The 26,545-nt window shown below is 45.7% G+C and overlaps 2 protein-coding genes across 3 annotated transcripts in view; both read left to right on the top strand.

Moving 5' to 3' along the window:
• The window catches only part of BICD2 (BICD cargo adaptor 2), a 45,127-nt gene extending 33,271 nt beyond the window's left edge, over positions 1–11,856 (top strand). The window contains exons 3-8 of one of the 2 annotated variants that reach the window (XM_063098900.1): positions 326–478; positions 2,550–3,005; positions 3,845–4,888; positions 5,465–5,616; positions 7,775–7,985; positions 9,779–11,856. In XM_063098900.1, coding sequence (XP_062954970.1) covers positions 326–478; positions 2,550–3,005; positions 3,845–4,888; positions 5,465–5,616; positions 7,775–7,985; positions 9,779–9,784 — 2,022 coding nt within the window. In that variant the 3' untranslated portion in view covers positions 9,785–11,856. The other variant, XM_063098899.1, reaches the window with a different exon arrangement.
• Positions 11,857–25,754: 13,898 nt separating this feature from the next.
• Positions 25,755–26,126, top strand: LOC134379570 (anaphase-promoting complex subunit 16-like). Its single transcript, XM_063098530.1, has 2 exons — positions 25,755–25,934; positions 26,010–26,126. The coding sequence occupies exons 1-2, from the start codon at positions 25,794–25,796 to the stop codon at positions 26,124–26,126; spliced, it is 258 nt and encodes an 85-aa protein (XP_062954600.1). The 5' UTR covers positions 25,755–25,793.
• Positions 26,127–26,545: the final 419 nt, after the last annotated feature.

Genomic DNA, 26,545 nt, shown 5'->3' with positions numbered 1-26,545 from the left:
GTAGGAGGGAGGAATTACTTTTAACTCCATTTTACAGATGAAGAAGCTGAGGGTCAGAGCAGGCTCAGTCACTTGCCAGGGGTTCCATGGCTGAGAAGGGCTGAGGGGATCTGACTCCAGACCCTTTGCTGTTCTCCATACCGTGCTGCTCTAGGCTGCATCTCCCATCCAGGTGGCCAAACTGGCACATACAGGCTTGGGCTTCTGCATCCTGGCTGTGTGGCATGCCACACAGTGTGCCTGGCAAGCTGAGCCCTCAGAGGCAGGGGTGCTGGGGCCAGCTGCGGGGGCCACTCACACCCACTTTTCTCTCTCCCCCTGGCAGATCAACCAGAATGTGGAGATCCAACGTGGCCGCCTACGGGATGACATCAAGGAGTACAAATTCCGGGAGGCCCGCCTACTTCAGGACTACTCAGAGCTCGAGGAGGAGAACATCAGCCTGCAGAAGCAAGTGTCTGTGCTCAGACAGAACCAGGTAGTCTTGGGCCCATGGGGTGGGGGTAGGTACTCCTGTGAGCTGTGGGCCACGCTGCCTTTTCACCCACCCCTCTCTCTCCTGTCAGAAGGCATTCCCTGTCATTATTTTCTCTTCCGTTCAGAAGGTGTTCCCTGTCTCATTCCACACTTCCAAGGCCTGGGGCCAGCTTCACACTGTGGAGGCGGGAGTGTGGCCGGCAGGACCACCAAACTAGGCCTCTGGCTGCAGTGTTTGCTGACAATTGGCCAGGCTGAGGTGTCCCAGCCAACAAAAATGGGAAAAAAATCCAAGAGGTGATGAAGAGGTTACACCAAAAAACCTGAGACTGATCCTCTAGCTTCTCTTCTCTTTCAGGTGCTGACCACGAGGCCTGAAACATCTCCATGTCTCTGCCCATGACAGGGACGAAAAGGCTCTTCTCTTTCTTTAATGTGGACCAACAGGGTGTCTGTCTCTGAGAGGAATGCGGAGGGTCCTCCTTGCCTATGTTGGGGAAGACTGTGATGGGTCAGAGGACCGTCCCCTCTGTCTGTAATGGGAACAAGCATAGTCCCCTCTGCATATAAAAGGGACGAGCAGGGTCCCTGCTTTCTGTGGCAGCGATGAGCAGGGGGTTGGTCTCTGATGGGGACAGGCAGCATGGTCTCAGTCTCTAATGGGGATGAGGAGGATCCCTGCTGTCTTGTGATAGGATAAGGCAATCCTAGGCTCTGGGGGCCACTCAGGACCTGAATTTGCTCCCACCTCTTCAAGAGCCAGTGCCCTGCAGAGTGGGGAATAGGGAACCTTTTCTCTCAGGAAACCCCAAAACTTCCCCCAAAATGCAGTGGATGTCATTTTTGCTTTCCTCAGAGTCTCTGTACCACCAAAATCCTCTCAGAGCAGAAAAGTCTCACCATCAGGGGACCTGGCATTTCTATACTGGGTGAGGAAGTGCATGTGTTTACTCTGAAATCTGTGTTTACAAAAACAAGCAGAGTGGATTCTGCTCCCAGAAAACTGCAGGAACAGAGCTCACAGCACCGGTCCTGCTGTGACAGCTCATGCTTATTAACAGTCATAGCAGTGGTCTTCATGTGGGGTACCATGTGGTCATTGCCGTGACTGCTGGCAGAGCATGGCCCACAGTTACCTGAGGAGAGGGGAAACTGAAGCTTGGTGGAATCTGGCCCACTGTCCCTCCCTCTCTGGGATTCCTCACCTCTCAGTTTGTGGCGCTGACACTGGGCTCTCCATGCTCACCATACCAGGTGTCCCTTCCTGCCCAAGACCCACAGAGATCTGCTCAGCTCTTTGTTTTATTGGTTTGTTTCTGATTTTTTGTACAAATATTATAGAATGATAAGGAATGTTTCCAAAACTTGCTTATGAACCCTGAACCCCCACATAAAGCGTTGGTTTCCATCTGTTTTTTCCTTGTCCTTCTCATATACTTTCACGTAGATGAGACTTTGATTTTGCTTTTCCCACTTACCTTTGAACTCCTCCAGGTCTGGGTGTCACGTGTGTGCTGAGACGTTCTGCCTCGGGGGTATTTCAGTTCATTCCTTCGTTTTGAAAGATGATTGGAAGTAATGGTCATAGCACACACTGAAATATGTATTTCATATACCTTAAGATATTTAGGTGACTGTTAATGTTAATTAGGCAGTCTTGTAGAATTTTAAGTCAGCATGTACGTGGTAATATTTTTAAGTGACCAGGAATAGAAGTTTGGCATATATGTGTGTTGTTCTCAGTGGATTTCCACATAGAGTATCTGGCTTGGACACGGTGTCGTGGCTCAGCCTTTCAGAGTTTATGCTGCCCCCCCCCTCAGGCGCACACTTGTCCAGCAAGGAGCTAGACCTTCTGTGTGTTTGCATCTCATGCCACAGAGCCCTCTTTGCCCCTGCATCTCTCGATGGGGAAGCAGCCTTGGTCTGGATGGGCTGCAGCCCCTTCCACAGGGCGGCGCTTCACCTCTGTGGTGGGGGAGTTGGCCGCAGGTGTGTTTCCCTGATTTATCAAGCCTAAAAGGAGCCTCTGCGTGGCCTTGACGTGGGAGCATTTGGCTTCTCTTTCCCAGGTGGAATTTGAGGGTCTCAAGCATGAGATCAAGCGTCTGGAGGAGGAGACTGAGTACCTCAACAGCCAGCTGGAGGATGCCATACGGCTCAAGGAGATCTCGGAGCGGCAGCTGGAAGAGGCACTGGAGACGCTGAAGACGGAGAGGGAGCAGAAGAACAGCCTGCGCAAGGAGCTGTCGCACTACATGAGCATCAATGACTCCTTCTACACCAGCCACCTGCACGTCTCCCTGGATGGCCTCAAGTTTAGCGATGATGCCGCCGAGCCCAACAATGACACCGAGGCCCTGGTCAACGGCTTTGAGCACGGTAGCCTCGCCAAGCTGCCGCTGGACAACAAGACCTCCACACCCCAGAAGGACGGCCTCACACCACCCTCCCCCAGCCTCGTCTCTGACCTGCTCAGTGAGCTCAACATCTCTGAGATCCAGAAGCTGAAGCAGCAGCTGATGCAGGTGAGCAGGTGCGGGGCCCTCGGGGCACTGTCCCCTGAGCAGTGCTTGCCTGACACTGATGCTGTGTTGACGTAATTTACTTTCTTACATTAATTTTAAATCCTGTGTTGGGACTAACTGGCTAGCTTATTTGGGAGAATCTGGTGCTGGTCACATCAGGGTCACAGGTTAGAATCCCTGTACTGGCCAGCTGCCAAAAATTAAATAAGTAAATCCTGCGTTGTTACCATAAGTGAAGCTCCAGTAGTACAGAGAGAGGAGTCCAGAGAGGGAGGTCCCTGAGGATTGCATGAAGTTTAGCACCTCGGCCCAGTGCTCCCCTGTTACCCATATCACGGGTGAGCTGACAAGACACTAACCCCACCCAGACAAGGAGACAAGTGACCAGTCAGCATCATGCGTGGACTCATCTCCTGGAGATGGGTCACTAGTGAACCAGCAAGTGATTGCATGCCTTCAAAGGCCTTGGAGAAAGAGGGCAGCATGGCCCCCACCCTCCAGAGCAGAGAGCTGGGCAGTGAGGGTTCCCCACCACTCCGCCATCCTGAGCTCTGCTTCCTGAGCCCAGCTACCCTCTAGCAGGGGTGAGGGGAGAGCAGCCTCACAGTGAGCACCATTACTGGTGACAGGCAGCATCTGAGGTTCCAGTATGGATTCCATCCAATCTATACCCCAAATGTTACTGCCCCTGCCTCACTGACAGTATGGTCAGGGAACCTGCAGAGCCCATGGCCCTCCTGGCACAGAATGGGATGTCACTGGGCTGTCCTCAGGGGTCCTCCAAGCCTGTGGGGCGCATAGGCTGCTGACATGCTTTCCTGCTGCCCTTGCCTCTGCAGATGGAGCGGGAGAAGGTGGGCCTGTTAGCAACACTGCAGGACACACAGAAGCAGCTGGAGCACGCGAAGGGGGCCCTTTCAGAGCAGCACGAGAAGGTGAGCCGCCTCACGGAGAACCTGAGTGCCCTGCGGCGCCTGCAGGCCGGCAAGGAGCGGCAGACAGCCCTGGACAATGAGAAGGACCGTGACAGCCATGAAGATGGTGACTACTACGAGGTGGACATCAATGGGCCCGAGATCTTGGCCTGCAAGTACCATGTGGCCGTGGCCGAGGCTGGCGAGCTCCGGGAGCAGCTCAAGACACTGCGCAGCACGCACGAGGCCCGTGAGGCTCAGCACGCCGAGGAGAAGGGCCGCTACGAGGCCGAGGGCCAGGCGCTCACCGAGAAGGTCTCCCTGCTAGAGAATGCCAGCCGCCAAGACCGTGAGCTGCTGGCCCGGCTGGAGAAGGAGCTGAAGAAGGTGAGCGACGTTGCTGGTGAGACACAGGGCAGCCTGAGTGTGGCCCAGGATGAGCTGGTGACCTTCAGCGAGGAGCTGGCCAACCTTTACCACCACGTGTGCATGTGCAACAATGAGACGCCCAACCGCGTCATGCTGGACTACTACCGTGAGGGCCAGGGCGGAGCCGGCCTCACCAGCCCCGGGGGCCGCACTAGCCCTGAGAGCCGGGGGCGCCGCTCGCCCGTCCTCCTGCCCAAGGGGCTGTTGTCCACAGAGGCAGGCCGAGCAGATGGTGGTGCTGGGGACAGTAGCCCCTCGCCTAGCTCCTCACTGCCATCGCCCCTGAGTGACCCGCGTCGGGAGCCCATGAATATCTACAACCTGATCGCCATCATCCGCGACCAGATCAAGCACCTGCAGGTGGCTGTGGACCGCACAACAGAGCTGTCGCGGCAGCGTATTGCCTCGCAGGAGCTGGGCCCTGCTGTGGACAAGGACAAGGAGGCGCTCATGGAGGAGATCCTTAAGCTAAAGTCGCTGCTCAGCACCAAGCGGGAACAGATCACCACGCTGCGCACTGTGCTCAAGGCCAACAAGCAGGTGAGGTGGCAAGGTGGCTGGGAAGGGGCACTGTCACCTAGAGCGTGGCGGCTGGGTGTTTCTCCCCCTTTGTCTCCACCCACCACAGGGGCCTGGCCTGTGTCACCACAAGGTAGAGCTGGCCCCAGGTCATCTCAGGCGTCTGCCCTCCCCTCTGGCCAGGGCCCCCAGGCAGGAGGTTGGAGCGGACTGGTGGGTTCAAGGGCCCTTTTAACCAGAACAGCCCATCCAACAAGTGTTGCTGCTACACACTTGTGTAAAGAACCTGTGACAGCCATGGCCTGAATGTCGTGGAGAGAGAGATGTGAGGCTTTGTGGGGTCCCAGGGACAGGTTTGGCGTGCAGTCCTTCTCTGCCAGTCAGATCAGCAGGTGGGACTCTGAGGCAGGCTGACCCTCACGGCACAGTTGCCAGAGTTTGTTTCCAGGGCTGCATCAGAGGGGGAACCCCTCCCAGAGAGCTTTCTTTGTGGGTGTCAGCACCTCCTCGGACCTAGGGTTCCCACCATGAACTCAGATCATCTCTAGGCTTGCTTCCACCCTTCACTCACCCACACTGCACATGTCTGTCCCCCAGACAGCTGAGGTGGCCCTCGCCAACCTGAAGAGCAAGTATGAGAACGAAAAGGCCATGGTGACCGAGACAATGATGAAGCTGCGCAACGAGCTCAAGGCGCTCAAGGAGGATGCAGCCACTTTCTCCTCGCTGCGTGCCATGTTCGCCACAAGGTAACTGCACCCGGCCCTTCCCCTTCTGCCTGGCGCATGCAGCCCTGTGCTGCCTGCCTCTAAGGTCTGCACACCTGCCAGGTCAGCGCCTGTGTCTAGCACCGTCAGGACTGATAGAGCATGAGGTTTGGGAAGTGCAGCCTCAGCTCCTCCTTGGCACATGGGTGCTCGAATTGGTGTTAAGGGAGGGTGAAGAGATGTGGGGACTGCATGGTGTCAGGGATCCCCAGCTGGCTGCACCTCAGCTTCCTCTGTGCTCGTGCAAGCAGGTGCCTGAGTGTGGGGCATGCCTAGCAGGCGCCCATGTGCCGCCAGTCGTGGCAAAGGGTGTGTGATCCTTTTTCTATTCCTGTCACTGCCCAGCTTGGCCCCCAGGAGCCTAGTTTTGTGGGGCCATCTCCATTTTGCTGTTAATGAACACCTTTCAGGCCGTTTTATCTCTGCTCTATACATAAGGAGGCTGAGAAGCAGAAGGGCTGAGAAGAGTGGACTCCAGAGTGGACAGATTGGAGGCGTGGAGCTCGGGGGTGGCAGGGGAGCCTGACCCTGCTGGGGGGCCCTTGGATCCAACAGTTATAAGGGCTGACTTCGGGCAGACAGGTGGCAAGTGAGCCCTGACCTTTTATCTCAGAAGGAGTTTGCCCCCAAAGAGTTGGCCGTAAGGAACGAGCTTGAGTTTAAGTTTGTAGATTCAGAAGGAAGGTTTCCCTCCTGTCTGGAGTAGGTCATGGTCGGGGTCCCCTGTCAGGAGTCTAGCCTCTGCACAGCTCTGCACCTCCATGTCGTTGTGACCACCTGGGATTAGCCTTCTGTCCTGCTGGTCAGGGGAGGGAGAGGAGGCCTCGGTGCTAGAGGGGAGCAGCTTACTTTTGTCCCCAGCAGGGGGCTCTTAGTGGTTGGCCGAGGGGTGGATGGGGGCAGCCCCCACTTGTGCACATCCCTCCCGAGCTGGGGAAGTTCAGACCGAGACTGGGAAGTGAGGCTTCCTAGTTGTTTAGAGGTCTCCATGGGACAGATCCAGGTTGTGGGGTATCCGCAGGTGCCCCCCACAGGCGCCGCTGCCTTTCACTCTCCAAAGATGGGCGGCACCATCTACTGGCTGGTGTGGTGACAGCTCCTGCATGGAAAGGCTAGGCCCTCCACAGGCCGATCAGATAAGCTGGATGGTTCCTTTTCTTGGGTGAAGAAGCTGAGTCTCCGAGTAGACATCTCGGAAGTTGAGTGCAGAGCCTGCTTCTCTGCTGGCCACTCCTGGTTTCTCAGTCTCCCTGTGGAGACAAGGAAGAGTTCCAGGGTTTCTCTAGTAGCTTGCACCCTTCCTGGGACTTCAGAAAGTGGTTTGGAAAAGATTCCACAGTTCCTCAGCATCTTGCATGTAATCCCTAGCTTTTTAAACTTGTTTTATTTAAAGACCTGACTTTTCAGATGGAGCTAAGATCTCAAACCTGTGAGAGTGACAGCTCAGTGAATGTCCCCGTGGAAGGCAGTCTCTAGAGAGGGCACTGTCAAGGGGCCAGCTCCTGGTGGGTGGATGTGGGCAAGGCAGGGCTGTGCTCAGTACCTGGCATGCCCCCCACTTCCCTGGGAGCCCTGTGCCAGGCCCCGCAGAGACCTTCCCCCAGCTCTGCACACAGGTGGGGCTCATGAGTCCTAGTTAAGTGAGGCCCAGGTGCTGGGTTGGGCTGTTTACAGTGTCCACACACATCTTTCCCTGCTCTGGTTGGTCACTCAGCACCCACTGACTAAGCACCGACTGTGCTTGCAGCAGGAACAGGCCCAGTCCTGCTTGGGTTCACATCCACACCCTGGGAGCCATGATGTCTCAGTGCCCTGGGCCACCTCGAGGCCTTCGTGTGGGAAGAGCCCCTTTTAGAGAAGGGCAAGTCACTGAAAGCTTAGTGTCTTTAGAGGAGCCACCTCCAGTGAAATGAACAAAGCAGCCCACATCCCCAAATCAACAACACAGAACTCAGACCAGCCTTACAGGGCTGTGCTATCCAGGGCCTTGAGCATCCCACTGACCCTCATCAGGGGCATTGTCCAAACGAAGCTTTGTAAAAGAAACCAGAACAAGCCTCTCCAGCCCCGGCCCCAAGGTCAGGGACCACATGGAAGGCAGCCCCGCTTGGCCCTTCAGCCACACTCTTGGTCCCCATAGGTGTGACGAGTACATCACGCAGCTGGACGAGATGCAGCGGCAGCTGGCAGCCGCTGAGGATGAGAAGAAGACACTGAACTCACTGCTGCGCATGGCCATCCAGCAGAAGCTGGCACTGACCCAGCGGCTGGAGCTGCTCGAGCTGGACCATGAGCAGACCCGGCGGGGCCGCGCCAAGGCTACTGCCAAGGCCAAGCCGGCCACCCCGACTGTAAGTCACACGTGCGCCTGTGCCAGCGACAGGGCCGAGGGCACCGGGCTCACCAACCAGGTGTTCTGCAGTGAGAAGCACAGCATTTACTGCGATTAGGGCTGCGGGGTGCTGCACGCTGCACTAACATCTGCTTCACCTCAACTAACACAGAGGCAGCAGTGGGATTGCGGTGCTAGGTCGGTCTTAACGTGACTAACGCACAGAGGGCAGGATTGGGGCCAAGGCAGTGTGGGGCGCGTGCGGTCACCTGGACACTCCTGAGCTTTGTGTTGCTTCTCACTTTTTGCAGCTCCGCTTGGGAGCACCCTGTCCTCAGCTGCTCTCTTGGCGGAGGTCAGCAGGAGGAATGGGGCCGCACCCTTATGGAAGACAGATGTGGTAAAGTGTCTTCCAGGGGCCCCGGGCGCCATTGGGAAAACCCAAGGGAAGGAGTCCTGGTCCTGCTCCCTTGGCACTGCAAGGACAGAACTGGGTTGAAACTTGCATGTTCCTCGCATGTATCTAACGTCAGTACCAGAAAGCAGTTTTAGGAGGTTAGAGGATGGCTCTGCACTTGGCATAGTTTTATGGAAAAAATTGCATTGTAGCTTGTGCAGCGTCTCACTGCAAGTCACATTCGGGACAAAAGTGCAGAATTTCTTTCCCCACATCCAGAGAAGAGCAGCCCTGATCTCCTGCGTTCTGCCAACTAGACATGCACGGCACAGCTGTAGCTGACCAAAACCCAGGAGATCAGCGTGTGGCAGCCTCAGTTTCTTATTTCTGAGATCTCCATGATTGTCTTGTGGCCTGTGAGGTGACAAATTGACAGGGCCTGAGCCCTGGGTTTTGTTTTTTAAATAAAAAAAGCTTTCCAAGTGCCTGGCCGGACCTTGGTCCTCACTGCGAAGCCTGTCCTTTGTTTTGTATTTGGGTAATCCTGGCTGCCCATTATCAGGCCTTCATCTCCGGGGCTTGAGACCTGAAGAAGCAGGGCTTTGAGAATACCAACCTGAAATCCGAGCCACCAGCAGGCTTGGCTGACTTGAAGGACAGCCACGGTGATAGCCAGGGCCCGTCCTGGTGCTGGGAAAGCTTTCACATGGTCCAGGACCAGTCCCAGGATTCACAGGCAGGAGGTGTGGAGTTCCCTCTATTTAGTGCAATTTGTGGGGTCATGACAGGAAGAGGAAAGGCAGCTGTTGGGCCCTCCTGTTTCCAGAGGCTCCGTCCATGCCAGAGTTGTGGCATCAGGCCATCCAACTTCACAGGTTCTGAAGCAGAACGTTTCTCAGTATTTTACCTCCGTCACTGTGGGCTGGCTAGCCCGGAGGTTGCAGTGTTCTCCCCTGTAGGCTGCTTGCCGGGTCTGTATATGAAGAAAGGGATTAGTGTAACTGACGGGAGACCCTGTTGCCCGTCACACAACTGTCTGCCCCCACCCGCTCTTCCCTTTGGTGCATAATGTGTCTTGGTCTCTTCCACGCTCCAGGACAGGCCCACCTGTGACCCCTGGGCTCAGATCTATGTCCCTCACCCCCAGCCCCCCAGCAAGACTTGGTGGGATGGCTGCTGTGTGCCAGCCCCACATCCGCTTTGCTCTCTCCTCACCAAGCGTGGCATGCAGCTTCTCTCTGAACTCATAAGGGGCTTTGCAGATTCAGAGCTACCAGCCCCCTAACACACAGGTCTCCTCTTCTGCAACTAACATGCTCGCGCCCTCCTGGCACATGGGGAGCTTTAGTTGTCATATGAACAGGAAGCAACAGGTGACCAGTTTCTAATGCTGTCTTGTTTTCTCCTGTTTTCAGCTGTAGAGTAGCTGCAGGGAGGACTCGACCCCCCAGCACTGTCACACTGCAGCCCCTCCCTTCCCCTCCCCTGCCCACACGGAGGAAGGAAGGGCAACCTAAAATTCCACTTAGAAACATTTTTGGATATGCCACTGCAATTCTTTGCAAAATAGCATTCCCCAAGTTTTCAATGGGAGAGAAAAGCTTTAATGTTGAGAATGCTGCGAGCTGCTGCTTGGAAAGGCCTCTGTATGGGCTGAAGAACCTGCTTCCACGGCCACCACCAGGCTCGCTAGGAGCCTGCTGGAGACGCCTACCACAGGGGTCTCCTTGTTCCTTTTTTTATCCGATCAACCTGTGCACTTTTGATATTTTGATATTATATTTGCTTCCCTAATTCCGACATAGAGAGACGGTCTCAGATGCCGTGGTTTGTGCTCGTGGTCCTGTAGCTCTCTGTCTTAGCTCCCACCTTGTTGACCTGGCGTCAACATGAGGCAGAGCTGTGTACTCCCAGTGTGTAGCTCTAGACGGTGGGGAGGAGGGCTTTCCCAACAAGGAGCTGGCTAGAGGTAGCCACACTGTGGTTCAGCAGCCTTTTAGATTATACAGCATTATGGTTCATGTTTGAAATTACAGATTTTAAATGCCATGTTCATTAAGAAATCCAGGGTATTCCAATTCTGGGGTTTTTCATATTGTATTATTATTATTCTTAGGAATAGTTCAATGTAACAAGAAGAAAACTTGACCTTTGCTCTGGTTAAAACAGTAATAGGCACTTGAAAAAAAAAGATAAATTATTGAATGAGTAGTATTACCTACAGATTCCAGAATTTTCTGGGTTTTAGGACATTGTGAAGCATGACTGATTAACAGAATTTTATACAACTGTACCAGTGAAATTCCAAATTGGAATTGTTTTGTTACTCTGGTTGTTGTGCCAAATTATGGTACACTTAGAAAATTCTACAGTTGTCGATTTTTAGGGTGTTCTATTTCAGCACCATTTTGTTAGTAATCATTGCCAGTAGTGCCTTCATCAGTTAAGGGAGGTGTCCCAGCGTAGTTAATTCTCTAAAACGGGCAGTTGGGAATGCTGAAGGCCAGTGTGGACCAGCAGGTGGGAGCAGGTGCTCGCCTCACACCTGTGCCTGGGCATCTTCATTGAGGGAGATAAAACAGTAATTGTGCAAAATTCTGTTAGTCAGTGATTCTTTACTTGCAAATTCAGGGGCTTAGAAAATGAAATAAATGCAAAACCTTGACTGTGTTTTGGGAACCAAATGGACTTTATGGGACAAGCTAAGCAAGTTGTGTGAACACCACGTTTGTGAAGAGCCAAGGGCATCAGGAGAGCCGACACTTCGTCGGCACGCAGTGGGACAAGGGTTAGCCGTGGTATTCTTTGCAAATGTGAAAATAAAACATTATATCTTCTCTTGCTTGGTGTAACTAATCACTGTTAATTTCAGGAAACAGAACTCATTAAAGCTCCTTAGCAAACCAGGTGTGTGCATCGTGCTCTGTTTGCTGAGTGAGGTTCATGGGAGTGATCCAATTGGTACTCAGAGAAGAAGAAAAATTGTCTTCTTCCAAACAAATACCCAAATTATAATAATACAAATGGCAAGAATAAAAGAATTCTGTTTCCTGGAATAAGCATTTCTTATTCCTAGTTGTAGGGACTCCTATTTTTACCTTCTGTTACAGTGTTGATTCATAAAAAATATTATTACATTTGAGATAACTTCATCTGTATGGGGTATTTATTTGCAATGATGTCTGAGTACTGTATTTTTTTCTGTGCATTACCTTAGTGTCAGAATGTTGGTCTTTATTTTAAAGTCATATGCATGTTCTCCTGCCAAGGAACCTTTACACAGACCCAAACAAGCAAATAATAATAAGCAAATGCCTTCAGTTTCTGAGAAAGTGAGGCAAAGCATGGAAAGGAATAGGAAGAAGAAGTTGAGACTCTCGGGAAATAGACGTGTGACCTGAATGTCTACAAAGCCAGAGTGCATAGGAGCAGTGGGCCTGGGTAAAGAGTCATGTTGGTAGGACCAATAAATAAAGAATAATAAAAAGATAAAGCACATGGCTTGTTCTTTGTGGTTGCTTTGACCCTCTGCTCCAGATAACTATGGTTCCAGTAAATTCCAGTGCCTCAAACAGCAGCAACAACAAAGCAAACCTATTAGGTAAGCCAGGGTCCATCCTTGGAAACAAGGGGTGCACCCCCAAGGTCCCACGCAGCATCAGGTGTGAGTGCTCAGCAGTGTGGTATAAGAACACGTTTTGTTTCTGCAGACTAAAACCACAAGTAGCTCACTAGCCTGACTAGGAAGCAGAGATTTGGATAACACAGAATCCTTTGTTGTCCAAATTCTTTGTTGTCCCAGGAAAGAATAGATTTAGGCAGCAAGGGCTACCTGTTTGTCAACACAAAACCATTCTTTTCTGTAAGAATATGTGTAAAGATGCACAGCACATTTGAATGAGTGCTTGTGGGTATGAAAAAAGGGGACAGAATCCTAGCCAAGGAGACAGGAAGTACTGGGATACATTCCTGCCACCTCTTCCGACAGCCTCTGTCACCCATCTAAGGCTTCCTTCTGGAAGGCCATCTCAGACCGGGTTCTGACTACTGTGCCACCTCTCCCAGCCTCACTGTCACTGCAGAGCTTCCTCTGACAATCATATCCCTCTTTCGTAGTGGCTGTCATGATCTGTTTTCAGTTTGAACCATTGAATAAAAAAACCCGTTGTCCCAACAAGCCCCTGGAGAAAGTTGAAAAGGGAGCCCTCACCTGATCTGCCCGGAGACTTCCGACAAGGAAGGGGATGTAAGGTGGCAGGCTCTGTGGGGCATGCCCCTTTCGAGGGGGACACTGCCTGTGCCCTCTGCTTCCACCTGTGTGCATGGCCTATTGTGAACTGGCTTACTTCTGCCTGGTGGTGTGTGTGATTTTCGCAAGCATCCAGACTTTGAGTCTGTCCTCCCCCACCCTCATGTTCTGGGTCCTCAACCGTGTTCTTCAGTTTCTGGGGTGGAGTGACAACCTTCAGTCCATGCTGAAAGGCCACCTGTTCAGCCTTCCTTTGTGGTAAGGAGTGGTCTCCATTTGCTTCCTGTCTTCCATTTCCCTGCAGTGGTCTCACCCCTACCCCCTGGCAGGTTACTAGAGCTAGAAATAACAGCGCAGGCTTGGGAGCTGGGCAGATAATTGAATCATCATCATGGTAGCTGGCTGATCTTGGCTGACTTAGCCTCTCTGAATCTCAATCTCCCCATCTGTAAGTTGGGGACAACAGTTCCTCTCTCAGAGGTGGTTGTAAAGCTTCATCAAGTCCTTGGTATCCAGCATGCAGCAGGTATTCAATGGATGATTGTAGCTTATATGGTTCTTATTGTCTTATCATCACCAAGGCCTCGGATGCCAGGCCATGGAGCTGGGCCTTTGTCCTGTGGGGAGTATAATTTTAAGTCAACTTCTTATCAAAGCCATAATTTGCATCCAGGAAAGTGCACACATCCTACTATACAGGTCAAACTTGTACACAGTAAACATAGCTATGTAACTAGTAGCCCTGAAGCTCTGTGAGCACCAACCCCCAGGGTGCTTTGGGGGAGGTGGTTATCCTCAGCACACCTTAATGGGGTATCTGTCTGCCAGCGCTGTTGAGGTGCTGGGCTACCTGCCCACAGAGCCTCCCAGGAGAACAGGTGTCCCACATGAGATTTGCTTCTACATGCACTCACCTTTCAGCTATGTGTCAGCCTTTTCCAGCTGTGAAGTTTATTGAAGTTTCTTGTGGGCAAGTATGCTGGCTCTTTTGAGTTCACCTCTTCATCCAAGAGACAACCTTCTTGAGCCCAGTACCTGGGGGAAGGGGTCTGCCCCACATGGAGCTCCTCCTTCTAGAAGAACAGGAAGAAGCAAGGCCTCTCTGTGTCCAAACAGGAGGCCTGTGACATGGGCTGTGTGGGGGGAGAGAACAATAGGAATCGATGATTCCACCCTATTGCGTCAGGATCCCTTTTTTTCATTTCACAATCAAGTGAGAAATCAAAATTTGCTTTCCTTAAAGTTTTTGTGAAGTATAGAACACATACATGAGTGCAAACAAAGTGTTTATTGGCAGACCAGAGTTTTACAAACTGAACACACTGTGAGATCACCTAGATGAGAAGCAAATGACGACAGGCCCCTGAAACCCTCTTGTCCTCTTCATTGATTTCTCCTCCCAGGGATAACTCCCTGACTCTGTCAGTGCAGGTCATTTTTGTCTATTTCTGGACTGAGAAGCATGCAATAGTGACCTGGAGCTTTGATTTGCTTACCAAACTGCATTGATTTCACACATCACGTGTTCAAGGATGGAGACAAGGTGAAATAGTCTCCAAACTGAGAAGGAACTCTGAGTCTGAAAAACAAAACAGGCAGCACCATCCCAGTTAACAAATAATTTATTAATGTGTAACTTACATACAGGAAGGATCCAGTGAAGGGCAATCCAAACACTTGTGCAGCTGCAGTCTGCTCCACTTAGGGGAAAGGCAGCAGTTTATAAAGGTATATGGGATAAAAACAGAGATAGGGGAAGTCTACATAAAGCTTGTTGATGAGGCTGACTTCCTGATGTCTTATGATTACTGAGTATTTAGCTTAAAGGTACCACAGCATCAACAGGAAAGCATTTGTCTTTATCTTCTTAGCCTAGCTTTTCAGTCATTGTCTTAACCATGCTTGCCTTGCTTCAGATTAATGGTTAACTTTCCAGTAAAAAGCTTGGGGTGGGGGAGAAGGGGGGACAGAGGAGTGATGTCATAGAAAAGGCAAATAGAGCTGGAGGGACCCAGCTTTATTTGATAAAGGTGGAGTTGGTATGGTCTAAATTCTTACACCATGATCCAAGTATGTGTTTAGACACAAATAAGTTAAAAGGATGGGAAAAGATATTCCATGAAAACAAAAACCAAAAGAGAGCAGGGTGGATGTACTAATCTCAGGTCAAATAGACTTTAAGACAAAAATTGTTATACTTGTAAGAGAAAAGGAAGGACATTATATAATGATAAAAGAGTCAATTCACCAAGAAGATATAACAACTATAAACATACATGCACCAAACAAAAGAGCCCCCACCTATATGAAGCAAAAACTGCCAGAATTGAAATAGTTCAACAAAAATAGTTGGAAATTTTAATACCCCACTGTTAATAATGAATTTGGAGCACCAAAACAGAAGATCAAACAATACTTGAAGAGGACTATAAACCAGCTAGACCTAGAAGACATCTGTAGAACACTGTACCCAACAACAGCAAAGTACACATTCTTTAGTGCCTGTGTAACATTCTTCAAGATATAACATGTTAAACCACAAAATAGGTCTCTAAGAAGTTTGGAATCATACAAATGATATTCTCCAGTGACAATGTAATAAAACTAGAAATAAAAATAGCAATGAAATTTGGAAAATTGACAAATATGTGGAAACAAAACAACACACTTCCGAATATCCAGTCAGTCAAAGAAGATATCACACAAAAGGATGAGAGATCTGAAATCAATACCCTAACTTCCCACTTTAAGAAACTAGAAAAAAGAGGAACAAATGAAGCCTAAAACAAGCAGTAGGAAAGAAGTACTAAAGATAGCAGAGATTAATCAAATAGGGAATGGGGGGAAGATGGCAAAATTAATAACACCAAAAGTTGCTCCTTTGAAAAGAACAAAAATGACAAACCTTCAGGTAGATCAAGGGAAAAAAAAGAGCAAGGTCTCAAAATTACTAATGAAAATGGAGGCATTACTACTGATTTTATGGAAATACTGAGGATTATAAGAATATGATGAACAATTATGCACAAAATATTAGATCATCTAAGCACACAGCGAGCAGGGAGAAGGAATTAGTAAAGATTACAGTGGAGATAAATAGAAAGTACAAGAGAGAAAATCAACAAACCCAAGAGTTGAAAAGATAAAGCAATTTGGCAAACCTTTAGCTAGACTGTTCAAGGAAAATGGAAGGATCATCAAACTACTAAAATCAAGAACGAGAGTGGGGACATTAATAACGACCTTACAGAACCAGGGTTATAAGAAAATACCACAAACAAAACCAAAAGTAAAAGGATGTGAGATGGAATGGCAAATCAGTAGACTCACAAAAACTACCAAAACTGACTCCAAAGGAAATAAATAATAGACCTATAACAAGAGATTGAATTAGTAAACAAAGTCTTCCGACAGGATTTACAGTCTCTGATGTGCCATAAAAAGAACTTAGAATTTATCACTTTATCCTCACAAGGAAAAAGCTGCACAGACTTAAAAATCAACAACTCTTCTAAGATCTGTCAGAGAAATGAGTTTACAGATCAAACCACCACACCAAAAATTGGAGAGAGAGGTGAATACAGAGAAGTCTCAAGTGGAAATGAGGAACATGTTATTGGAAACTAGAGGAAAGACCATCCTGTTACAAAATGGAAAGAGCTTGGCTGAATTGTGTTCACGTCCTAGCATTTTTTAGAAAGTAGGACCTGTGAGAAATTAAATTGGATATTTAGCTGGGGCTATTTCTAAGCAAAATGTTGAAGGGACATTCTGGTTCCTTTGGACTGCTTATGGTAAAATGCAAGGAGATGATTTAGACAGAATTGTTGAATAGAAAGGAAGTAGAACTCAAAAATTTGGAAAACTCAGTGTCTCCATACGGAAAAAAAATGAGAAAGCCTGTTCAGGAGAGAACAAGGGTGTGGCCAAGTGACTGTTTGATGAGGTAATTAGGATGGATTGGCTATTGCAATGTAAGCCAGATGCTATTCATCAACATAAAGAATAATCAGCCATCTATAAACAGAAGCCAAGATTTATTTTCCAAGGCAATGGGAAAATGATTCCAAAGGCATTTTGGATATCATCAGGGCTGCCCCTCTAATAGCAGGCCCAGAGTGCAAAGCTGTGGAGTTGTGGCTGCCTTCACCTAGAGTTCAAAGGATGCCTCCAGAAAGCTCCCACCAGGCCCATGCCCACTGGAGCCATGGAGGTGGGGCAATCCCCATGACTCCATACTGCCACTAGCAGTTGATTCCAGAGTGCATGATCCAGGCACAGAGCTGCTCTGGAGGTGGGCCCACTGCAGAGAACTGCTGCAGGGCCAGGACCCAGGCATATAGCTGCCTCAGGGACAGGAGTACATAAAGCCATGGGGCCTGTGTCCTCCCACTGTGTCCTGAACGTGGTACTATCACTCGGCTGATCCTGGAGGGCAGAGCATTGAGCCAAGATTATTCTCAAGCCTAAAGATTCAGGCTTACTTGGGACCTGTCACTTCTTTCTTCTATCCTATTTCTTCCTTTTGGAACAGGTATGTCTAACTTATGCCCATCCCACCATTGTATTTTGGAAACCTAGAACATGTTTGACTCACAGTTGGAGGGCAGTTTGCCTCAGAATGTATTGTACCTTCATTCTCATCCACATCTCATTTAGATAAGACTCTGCAATTTAGATTTTTGAGTTGATGCTGGAAGATTTTAGGGTTATCAGGATGAATGGAATGTATTTTGCATGTGAGATGGATATGAATTTGGCACAACTGGAGTGAATGCTAGGCTGTGACTGTGTCCCCCCAAAATGCATATATTAAAATTCTAAAATTGTTAAATGGCCACAAAAAATGTTTACATTGTGTAATGATAATTTCTAAAAAGACCATTAACTATTAATATAATTATTGATATGCAAGAAAAAAAAAGCATGAAGATCCTCCCAAAAAATAAATAAAATTATTTTTAGACAGTTTTTAAAAATTATAATTCCTAAGGTAATGGTATTTAGAGGTGGGCCTTTGGGAGGTGATTAGGTCATGAGGGTGGAGACTTCATGATTAGAAAAGTGCCCTTATAAGAGACTCCAGAGAGCCAGCTCTTCTTTTAAACCAGTTGAAGTTCCAGCGAAAAGACGGCTGTCTGTGAACCAAGAAGTAAACTCCCAGACACCAATTCTGCTGGCACCTTGATTTTGGACTTCTTAGCCTCAAAACTGAGAAATAAATTTCTGTTGTTTCTAAACCACCCAGTATGTGGTCTTTTGTTATAGTGGCCCAAACGGACTAGACACATAAAGTTCTCAGTTAAAACCACAAAAAAGCAAAAAAAAAAAAAAGTGGAAAACAAAAGTAGAAACAGAACAAATGACAAATGGTAGATATAGATATTAATCCAACTGTATCAATAATCACTTTAAATATTGATGGTCTACTCTAATTAGAAGACAGTTTATCAGAGTAGATAAAAAAAATAAGACCCAACTTTGTGTTGTCTACAGGAAATCTACTTTAAATATAACTTACATATAGATTTAAAGTAAAGGTATAGAGAAATACATACCATACTAGCTCTAATCAAAAAAAAAAATAGGCCTAAGTACATTAATTGCAGACAGAGCAGACTTCTGAGCAAGGAGAGTTATCAGAGATAAAGAGGACATAAGTGACCAACTCTCCAAGACATAACAACTGAAATTTGTTGGAAAAAAGTCTTAATTCTCCAGCATGTTGGCTCAGAGGCTAGAAAGTTTCTTTAAGGATTAAACAATTCCATGTGGGAATCTTTGAGCCTCTGTGTCTCTCCCTATACCTGGGAAATTTTCCATTACTACTTCATTGAATAGGTTTTCCATGCCTTTTTCTTTCTTCTCCCGTTCTGGAACACCCATGATTCAAATGTTTGTTCATTTAAGGTTGTCTGCTAGCTCTCTTAGATTTTGTTCCTTTTTAAAAATTCTGTTTTCCTTTTTTTTGTCCACGTGGGTTATTTCAAAAAGACTGTTTTCAAAATCAAAAATTCTTTCTTCTGCTTGTTCTACCCTGCTACTTAAGCTCTGTTATGTTTTTTATTTCATTGAGTGAATATTTCAATTCCATAAGTTCTGCTAAATTCTTTTTTAAGGTATTAATCTCCTTGTAAATTTCTTCCTTCATATCCTGGATTTTTTTTTTTCTTGTTTCATTATTGTATTAGTCTGTTAATGTTGCTTATAACAAAATACTTGAAACTGGGTGATTTATAAGAAAAATGGCATTTATTGCTTACAGTTTCTGAGGCTGGCAAGTCCAAAGTCCATCTGGTGGTGACAGTGACTCAAGGGTCTCACTTTGCAAGCTGGTGGAAGCAGAGAGAGAGAGAAAGACAGACTCTCCTCTTCTTTTAAAGCCCTCAGAACCACACTCCTGACCTCCATTTTTAATCCATTCACTACTGCGTGGTCCTACAATCCAATTCCCTCTTCAAGGATCCATCTTTCAATTACCATGATAGGATTTCCCACCCTCTTAACAGTCACAATGGGGGCTAAGTTTCTATTACATAAAACTTGGGGGACACAATTCAAGTTCCAGTGAGTTTGGGGGGACATAATTCAATCCACTACAATTATGTTATCTAACTGAGTCTTCCCGTATCTCAATGAGTTTCCTTAAGATTGTTTTTGGAATTCCTTTTCAGTCATTTCAAGGGTTTCCTGCTTTATAGGGTCTGGTATTTGAGAGTTATGGTATTCTTTTGGTGGTGTCATTTTGTCAGGTATTCTATTTCTAGTGTCTCCACATAGATGTCTGGTCATCTGGTAGAGCAGTTGTTTCTTCTTACTCTGGAGTGAGTTTGAGGAGAAAGATGTCCTCTTCTTTTTCTGGTCTCCACTGGTGACTCTCCTTGTGTCAATGCAGTTGAGTCTGGAGGGCCTCCTGCATGGTGGATGTGGCTACTGCTCTGGCACTGAGCCACTTTTCTGGCAGCCATGGATGTGGCAGTGGCTGTGGTGGGCCAACCGTGTGGAAGTGGTATTTTTGGCATGCTCTTTGCCTGCTTCTGGGCAGGGGATGCTGTCCTCAGCTCTTGCTTATGACCCTGGGTGTGCTCTGCTGCTTGCTTGCCTCCAGGCAGAGGGGGCTTCTCTCAGCTCCCACCTAGGACCCAGGGCATGCTCTGCTGCCTGCCTGCTTCCAGGCTGAGGGGCTGCCCCCAGCCCCTGCCCAGGATTCTGGGTGTGCTCTGCTGCTTGCCTGTTTCCAGGCAGAAGGGGCTGCCCTTGGCTCCTGCTTAGGACTCCAGGCATGCCCTGCTGCCCACCTGCCTCCAGGCAGAGGAGGCTGTCCTTGGCTTCTGCTGAAAAAAAATTTTTTTAATGGTAACCTTTAATCAAGCTAATTAAGAAAAATAGAAGACACAAAGTACTAATATCAGAAATGAAAGCAGGGACACCACTGCAGATCACATGGATATCAAAATGATAATAAATACTATGAACAACTCTAGCCCATAAATTTGAAAACCTAGATGAAATAGACCCACTTCTTAAAAGACAAAATCTGCCAAAACTCATGAGAAGTAGATAATCTGAATAGGCATGTATCTATTAAAGACATTAAATCAATAATTAATATCCTTCAAAACATAAATCACTACAACCAGATGGGCTTGCTGGTGAATTTTGCCAAATATGTAAGGAAGAAATTATTCTAATTCTCTTCCGTCTCTTCTGGGAGATAGAAGCAGAGGAAACACTTCCTAATTCCTTTGGTGAAGTCAGCATTATCCTAATAACAAAACCAGACAAAGACATTACAAGAAAAGAAAACAGCAGACCAATATCTCTTATGAACTATGATGCAAAAATCCTGAACAAAGCATCAGCAAATCAAATCCAAAAGTGTATATAGAGAATTATATACTATGACCAAAGAGGATTTATCCCAGGTATGTAAGGCTGGTTCAAAATTGGAAAATCAGTTAGTTTAATTCATCACATAAACAGACAAAAGAAGAAAAATCACCTGATTATATCAATTGATGTAGGAAAAGCATTTGACAAAATCCAACAACCATTCATGATTTAAAAAAACCAATAATAGTAAACTCAGCAAACTAGAGCTAGATGGAAGCTTCTTTAATTTCGTAAAGAACACTTACAAAAAACAGAACAACATCATAATCAGTGATGAGAGACGAAGTTTTCCCTCTAAGATCAGGAGAAAGGCAAGGATGTTCCCTCTCACCACTCCTTTTCAACATTGTACTGAAGTTCTAGCTAGTGCAATAAGGCCAAAAAAGGAGAGGGAGGGAGTTTGAAAGTATGTTGATTGGGAAGGAAGAAATAAAACTGTCTTTGCAGATGACGTCTGTAGAAAATCTGAAAGAATCAATGACAACAACAAACCTCTGGGAGCTGATAAACAATTATAGCAAGATTGCAGGATGCAGGGTTAATCTACAAAAGTCAACTGCTTTCCTATATATTAGCAATGAACAAGTGGAATTTGAAATTAAAAAGAGAGCACCATTTATGCTAGCATCCCCCAAAATGAAATACTTCGGTATAAATCTAACAAAATACATTCAAGATCTATATGAGGAAAACTGTAAAACTCTGATGAAAGATATTAACTAAATACATGCAGATGTACTCTATGTTCATGGATAGGAAGACTCGATATTGTCAAACTGTCAGTTCTTCCAGCTTGATTTGTAATGCAATGTAATCCCAGTCAAACTGGGGCAAGTTATTTTGTGGATCTTGATAAACTGATTCTGAAGATTATATGGAGAGAATAGCCAACTCAGTATTGAAGGAGAGGAACAAGGTTGGAGGCCTCACACTACCTGACTTCAGGACTTACTAAAAAGCTACAGTAATCAAGCTAGTGTGATATTGATAAAAGAATAGACAAATAGAATAGAGAGCCCAGAAACAGACCCATACAAATGTAGGCAACTGATCTTTGATAAAGGAGCAAAGGCAGTACAGTGGAGAAAAAAAACACTTTTCAGCAAATTGTGCTGGAAAACTGGATATCCACATGCAAAAAAAAAAAAAGAATTTAGACAAAGACCTTATACTCTTCACAAAAATTTACTCAAAGTGGATCACAGACTAAATGTAAAATGCAAAGCTATACAACTCCTAGAAAACAATACAGGAAAAAAATCTGGATGACCTTTGGAATGGCAGTGACTTTTTAAATAAAACACCAATGGTACAGTTCTTGAAAGAAATAACTGAGAAGCTGGACTTTTATTAAAATCGATAGTTTTTGCTCTGCAAAAGACGCTGTCAGTAAAATAAGATAATCACAGATTGGGAGATAATATTTGCAAAAGTCATATGTGATAAAGGACTGTTATCCAAAATGTACAAAGAACCCTTAAAACTCAACAATAAGAAAACTAACAGACTGATTAAAAAATGGGCAAAGGACCTAAAAAGACACCTCACTGAAGACAATATACAGATAGCAAATAAACATTTGAAAGATGCTCAACAGCATGTCATTAAGGAATTGCAAATTAAAACAATGACACCAACACACACCTGTTAGAATTGCACAAATCTGAAACACTAACAACAAATGCTGTTGAGGATATAGTGCAACAGGAACTCTTTTTTTTTTTTTTTTTTGTCCTTTTTGTGACCGGGAAGGGGATCGCAACCCTTGGCTTGGTGTCGCCCGTACCGCGCTCAGCCAGTGAGCACACCAGCCATCCCTATATAGGATCCAAACCCGCGGCGGGAGCACCGCTGCACTCCCAAGCGCTGCACTCTCCCGAGAGCGCCACGGGGCTGGCCCACAACAGGAACTCTTAATCATTGCTGGTGGGATTGCAAAATGGTACAGCCACATTGGAAGACAGTTTAGCAGTTTCTTACAAAAGTAAACATATTCTTACCAAATGGTCCAGCAATTGCACTCCTTGGTAGTTACTCAAATGAGCTGAAAACCTATGTCCACACAAAAACCTGCACACACTTGTTGATAGCAGCTTTATTCATAATTGCCAAAACTTGGAAGCAAATTAGATGCCTTTCAGTAGGTAAATTGATTAATAAAACTGTGGTGCTTCCAGACAATGGAATACTATTCAGAGCTAAAAAGAAATGACCTATCAAATCATGAAAATACATGGAGGAACCTTAAATGCATATTATTGAGTAACAGAAAACAATTTGAAAAGACTACGTACTGTATTATTCTGGAAAAGGCAAAACTATGGAGACAGTGGAAAGATAGTGGTTGCCAGAATTTAGTGGGGAGGAAGGGATGAATGGGGAGTACAGAGGATTTTCGATGCAATGAAACTATTCTATATGATACTATAATGGTGAATACTTGTCATTATACATTGTCCAAATCCATAGAATGTAAAACAGCAAGAATGAGCCCTAGTGTAGATTATGGACTTCAGGTGGTAATGGTGGTTCAATGTAGGTTCATCATTTGTGACAAATGTACCAATCTGGGGCAGTATGTTAATAGTGGAGGAGGGTGTGCATGTGTTGGGGTAGGGAGTATATGGGGACTCTCTACTTTGTGCTCAATTTTGCTGTAAACTTGAACTGCCATAAGAAATAAAGTCTGTTAAAAAAAAATCTTCCAACAAAAAAGTTGAGGACCAGATGGCTTCATTGATGAAATCTGCTAAACATTAGAAGAAGAAATTTACACCATGTCTTCTCAAACGCTTCCAAAAAATAGAAGGAAGAACAGTTCCCAACTCATTCTAGGAGGCCAGTATTACACTAATACCAAAGACAGAGAAAGACATACAGGAAAAGAAAACTAAAGAACAGGATCCCTTATGAATATAAATAGAAATATCCTCAAAAGATATGGGCACACCAAATCCAGTGGCATATTAAAGTGATTTTACACCACGAGCAAAGGGGATTTATTCTAGGAATGCAAAGGGCTGTTCAACATATGAAAGTAAATTATCGTAATACATTGTATTAATAGAATGAAAGAAAAATAGGATTATGTAAATAGATGTAGAAAGCACTTGACATGTTCCAACACCCTTTCATGATTAAAAAATATATATATCTTAACAAACTAGGAATAGAAGGGAATTTTCTCAATCCAATAAAGGGTATCAGTGAAAAATCCACAGCTATAATCATATTTATATATCTATTTACATAATTGTATTTAATGGTGAAAAACTGAAAACTTTCCATATAAGATCAGGAATAAGACAAGGATGTTCACTCTCACCACTTCTATGCAACATTGTTCTGGAAGTACTAGCCAGGGCATTTATGCAAGAAAATGAAATAAAATGTACTCAGATTGGAAAAGGCGAAGTAAAGCTATCTCTATTCATAGATGACATAATTTTATATAAAATGAAAACCTTGAAGTATACATACACATACACACACACACACACACACACACACACACACACACACAAAATAGAGTTAGTAAATAAATTCAACAAAATAGCAGGATAGAAGATCAATATACAGAAGCTAGTTGTATTTCTATACACTAGCAATGAACAATCTGACAATGTAATTAAGAAAACAATTTCATTTACAGTAGCATCAAAAATAATAAAATGCTTAAGACTATTTCAAAACTTACTACAAAGCCATAGTAAAACAGATGTGTAGAATAATGGAATAAAATAGAGAACCAAGAAATAAACCCTTGCATATTTAGTCAAGTGTTTTTTTAACAAGGGTGTCATGGCTATTTAATGGTGAAAGAACAGTCTTCAACAAATGTTGCTAGATGGCCAATGAGCACATGAAAAGATGCTCAACATTAATCATTAGGGAAATGCAAATCAAAACACAGGACACCACTTCACAGCCATTATGATGTCTATAATCTGAAATACATACAATAACAAGTGTTGACAAGGATGTGGAGAATTTGAAACCATCATATATGCTTTTGGGAATGTAAAATGATACAGCTCTTTGGAAAACAGTTTGGCAGATCCTTTAAAATTTAAATATGGAGGCACCATATGATCCAGCAATTTCACTCTCGGTATATACCCAAGAGAATTGAAAACTTATGTCCATGGAAAAACTTGTACACAAAGATTATAGAAGCATTATCCATAGTAGCCAAGAGGTGGAAACACCCCAGATGTCCATGAAGTAATGATTTTGTAAATAGTATGTTATATTCATACAATGGAATATCATCAGTCATAAAAAGGAATGAAATTCTGTATGTGCTACAACATGGATGATCCTTAAAATCCTTATACAAAGTGAAAGGAGCCAGTCACCAAAGGCCACATATTGTATGATTTCATTTATATGCATATCCAGAATAAGGAAATCCATAGAAACAGAGAGTAGATTAGTGGTTGCCTAGAACTGGAAGAGAGGGATATAGGAGTTACCACTTAATGGGTACAGGGTTTCTTTTTGGGGTGATGAAAATGTTCTGGAATTACATAGTGCCAGTTGTGCAACATTGTGAATATACTCAAAGGCACGGAATTGTACACTTTAAATAGTTAAAATGGGGCCGAGCCCGTGGTGCACTCGGGAGAGTGCAGCGCTGGGAGTGCAGCGACGCTCCCGCCGCGGGTTCGGATCCTATATAGGAATGGCTGGTGCACTCACTGGCTGAGTGCCGGTCACGAAAAAGACAAAAAATAAAAATAAAAATAAAATACAATAAAATAGTTAAAATGGCTAATTGTATGTTGTCTGCTTTATCTCAATAAAAATAAAAAAGAATGAAGTACTGGTGCTACAACATGGATTAATCTTTCAAACATTATGCTAAGTGGAAGCAGCCAGTCATGAAAGGCCACATATTGTATGATTCCATTTTATGAAATGTCCAATTAGTGGTTGCCAGGAGCTGGAGAAGGGGGTGTGGACAGTGTCTAGTAATGGGCACAGGTTTCCTTTGGGGTGTTGGAAATATTTTAGAATTGACAGTCTTAATGGTTGCACAATCTTGTGAATATGCTAAAACCCAGTAAAAGGGCTCCAAGGCAGAATTCAGAAGGTGGAATAAAGAAACAGAAAATTTTAAGATAGAGCAATAAAAATTGCTCAATCCCCAAACAAAAAACAATTGAAGAAAAATGAAGGCTGTCCTCGTCGTTGTGCGCGAGGCCACTCCAGCGGGCCCTGGGGGCGGGGCTGTAAGGGAAAGTGCCAAAGCCCCTGAGTGAGGTAAGAATTCTACTAGAGAGGAAATGGCTGCCTCTTCATCATCATCCTCAGCTGGTGGGGTCAGTGGAAGTTCTGTCACTGGATCTGGTTTCAGTGTCTCAGACCTTGCCCCACCACAGAAAGCCCTTTTCACCTACCCCAAAGGAGCTGGAGAGATGTTAGAAGATGGCTCCAGGAGATTACTCTGTGAATCCATTTTCAGCTATCAAATGGCATCCACGCTTAAAGAGGTGAAATATGATCAACAAGTTGCTCACATGGAAAAACTAGCTGGTTTGGTAGAAGAGCTGGAGGCCTATGAGTGGTGGTTTAAACCCATTGAGCAGCTGCTAGGGTTCACACCCTCTTCAGGTTGATGTTGCCCAGATGGACACCTCTGGTGCACAGCAGATGCAGAACCAGCAAGGGACTTTCTCCCAGCTTACATAGCCATCCAGAGATTCACAGCCACATCACAGATTTTTCATTCACATCCATACTTGGTTTCTGTGTGTCTATCCACAGGCAACAAATATGTGATATTGCAGGGAAAATTTTTGTTTGTTTGTTGAAAAAAGTACTGGGAATCAGATTAAGACAATTGGTTTCAGAGAACGAGGAGGTTTGGGTTTAAAAGATATTTATAAAATTTTCACAAGCCAGGTAGAACACATACCAGAATTGACCAACTGAGTGGCATGTATGCTGTCATTCATACAGTGCCTGGAAATCTTCACCAGTCAAGTCCAAGGTCAGGATCTGTAGTTATAAAATACGGCATTTCTGACCTAAAACA

Source organism: Cynocephalus volans, chromosome 6, assembly GCF_027409185.1.
Source record: "Cynocephalus volans isolate mCynVol1 chromosome 6, mCynVol1.pri, whole genome shotgun sequence".
Taxonomy (NCBI): domain Eukaryota; kingdom Metazoa; phylum Chordata; class Mammalia; order Dermoptera; family Cynocephalidae; genus Cynocephalus; species Cynocephalus volans.
This window is presented reverse-complemented; position numbering and strand designations above follow the sequence as displayed.

What these genes read in the sequence shown, in the direction of transcription:
- LOC134379570 (XM_063098530.1), top strand. Translation starts at nt 25,794, where the DNA reads ATGGCTGCCTCTTCATCATCATCCTCAGCTGGTGGGGTCAGTGGAAGT. An exon ending in GAGCTGGAGAGATGTTAGAA is followed by an intron (nt 25,935 to 26,009) that starts GATGGCTCCAGG and finishes GAGGTGAAATAT; the next exon opens with GATCAACAAGTTGCTCACAT.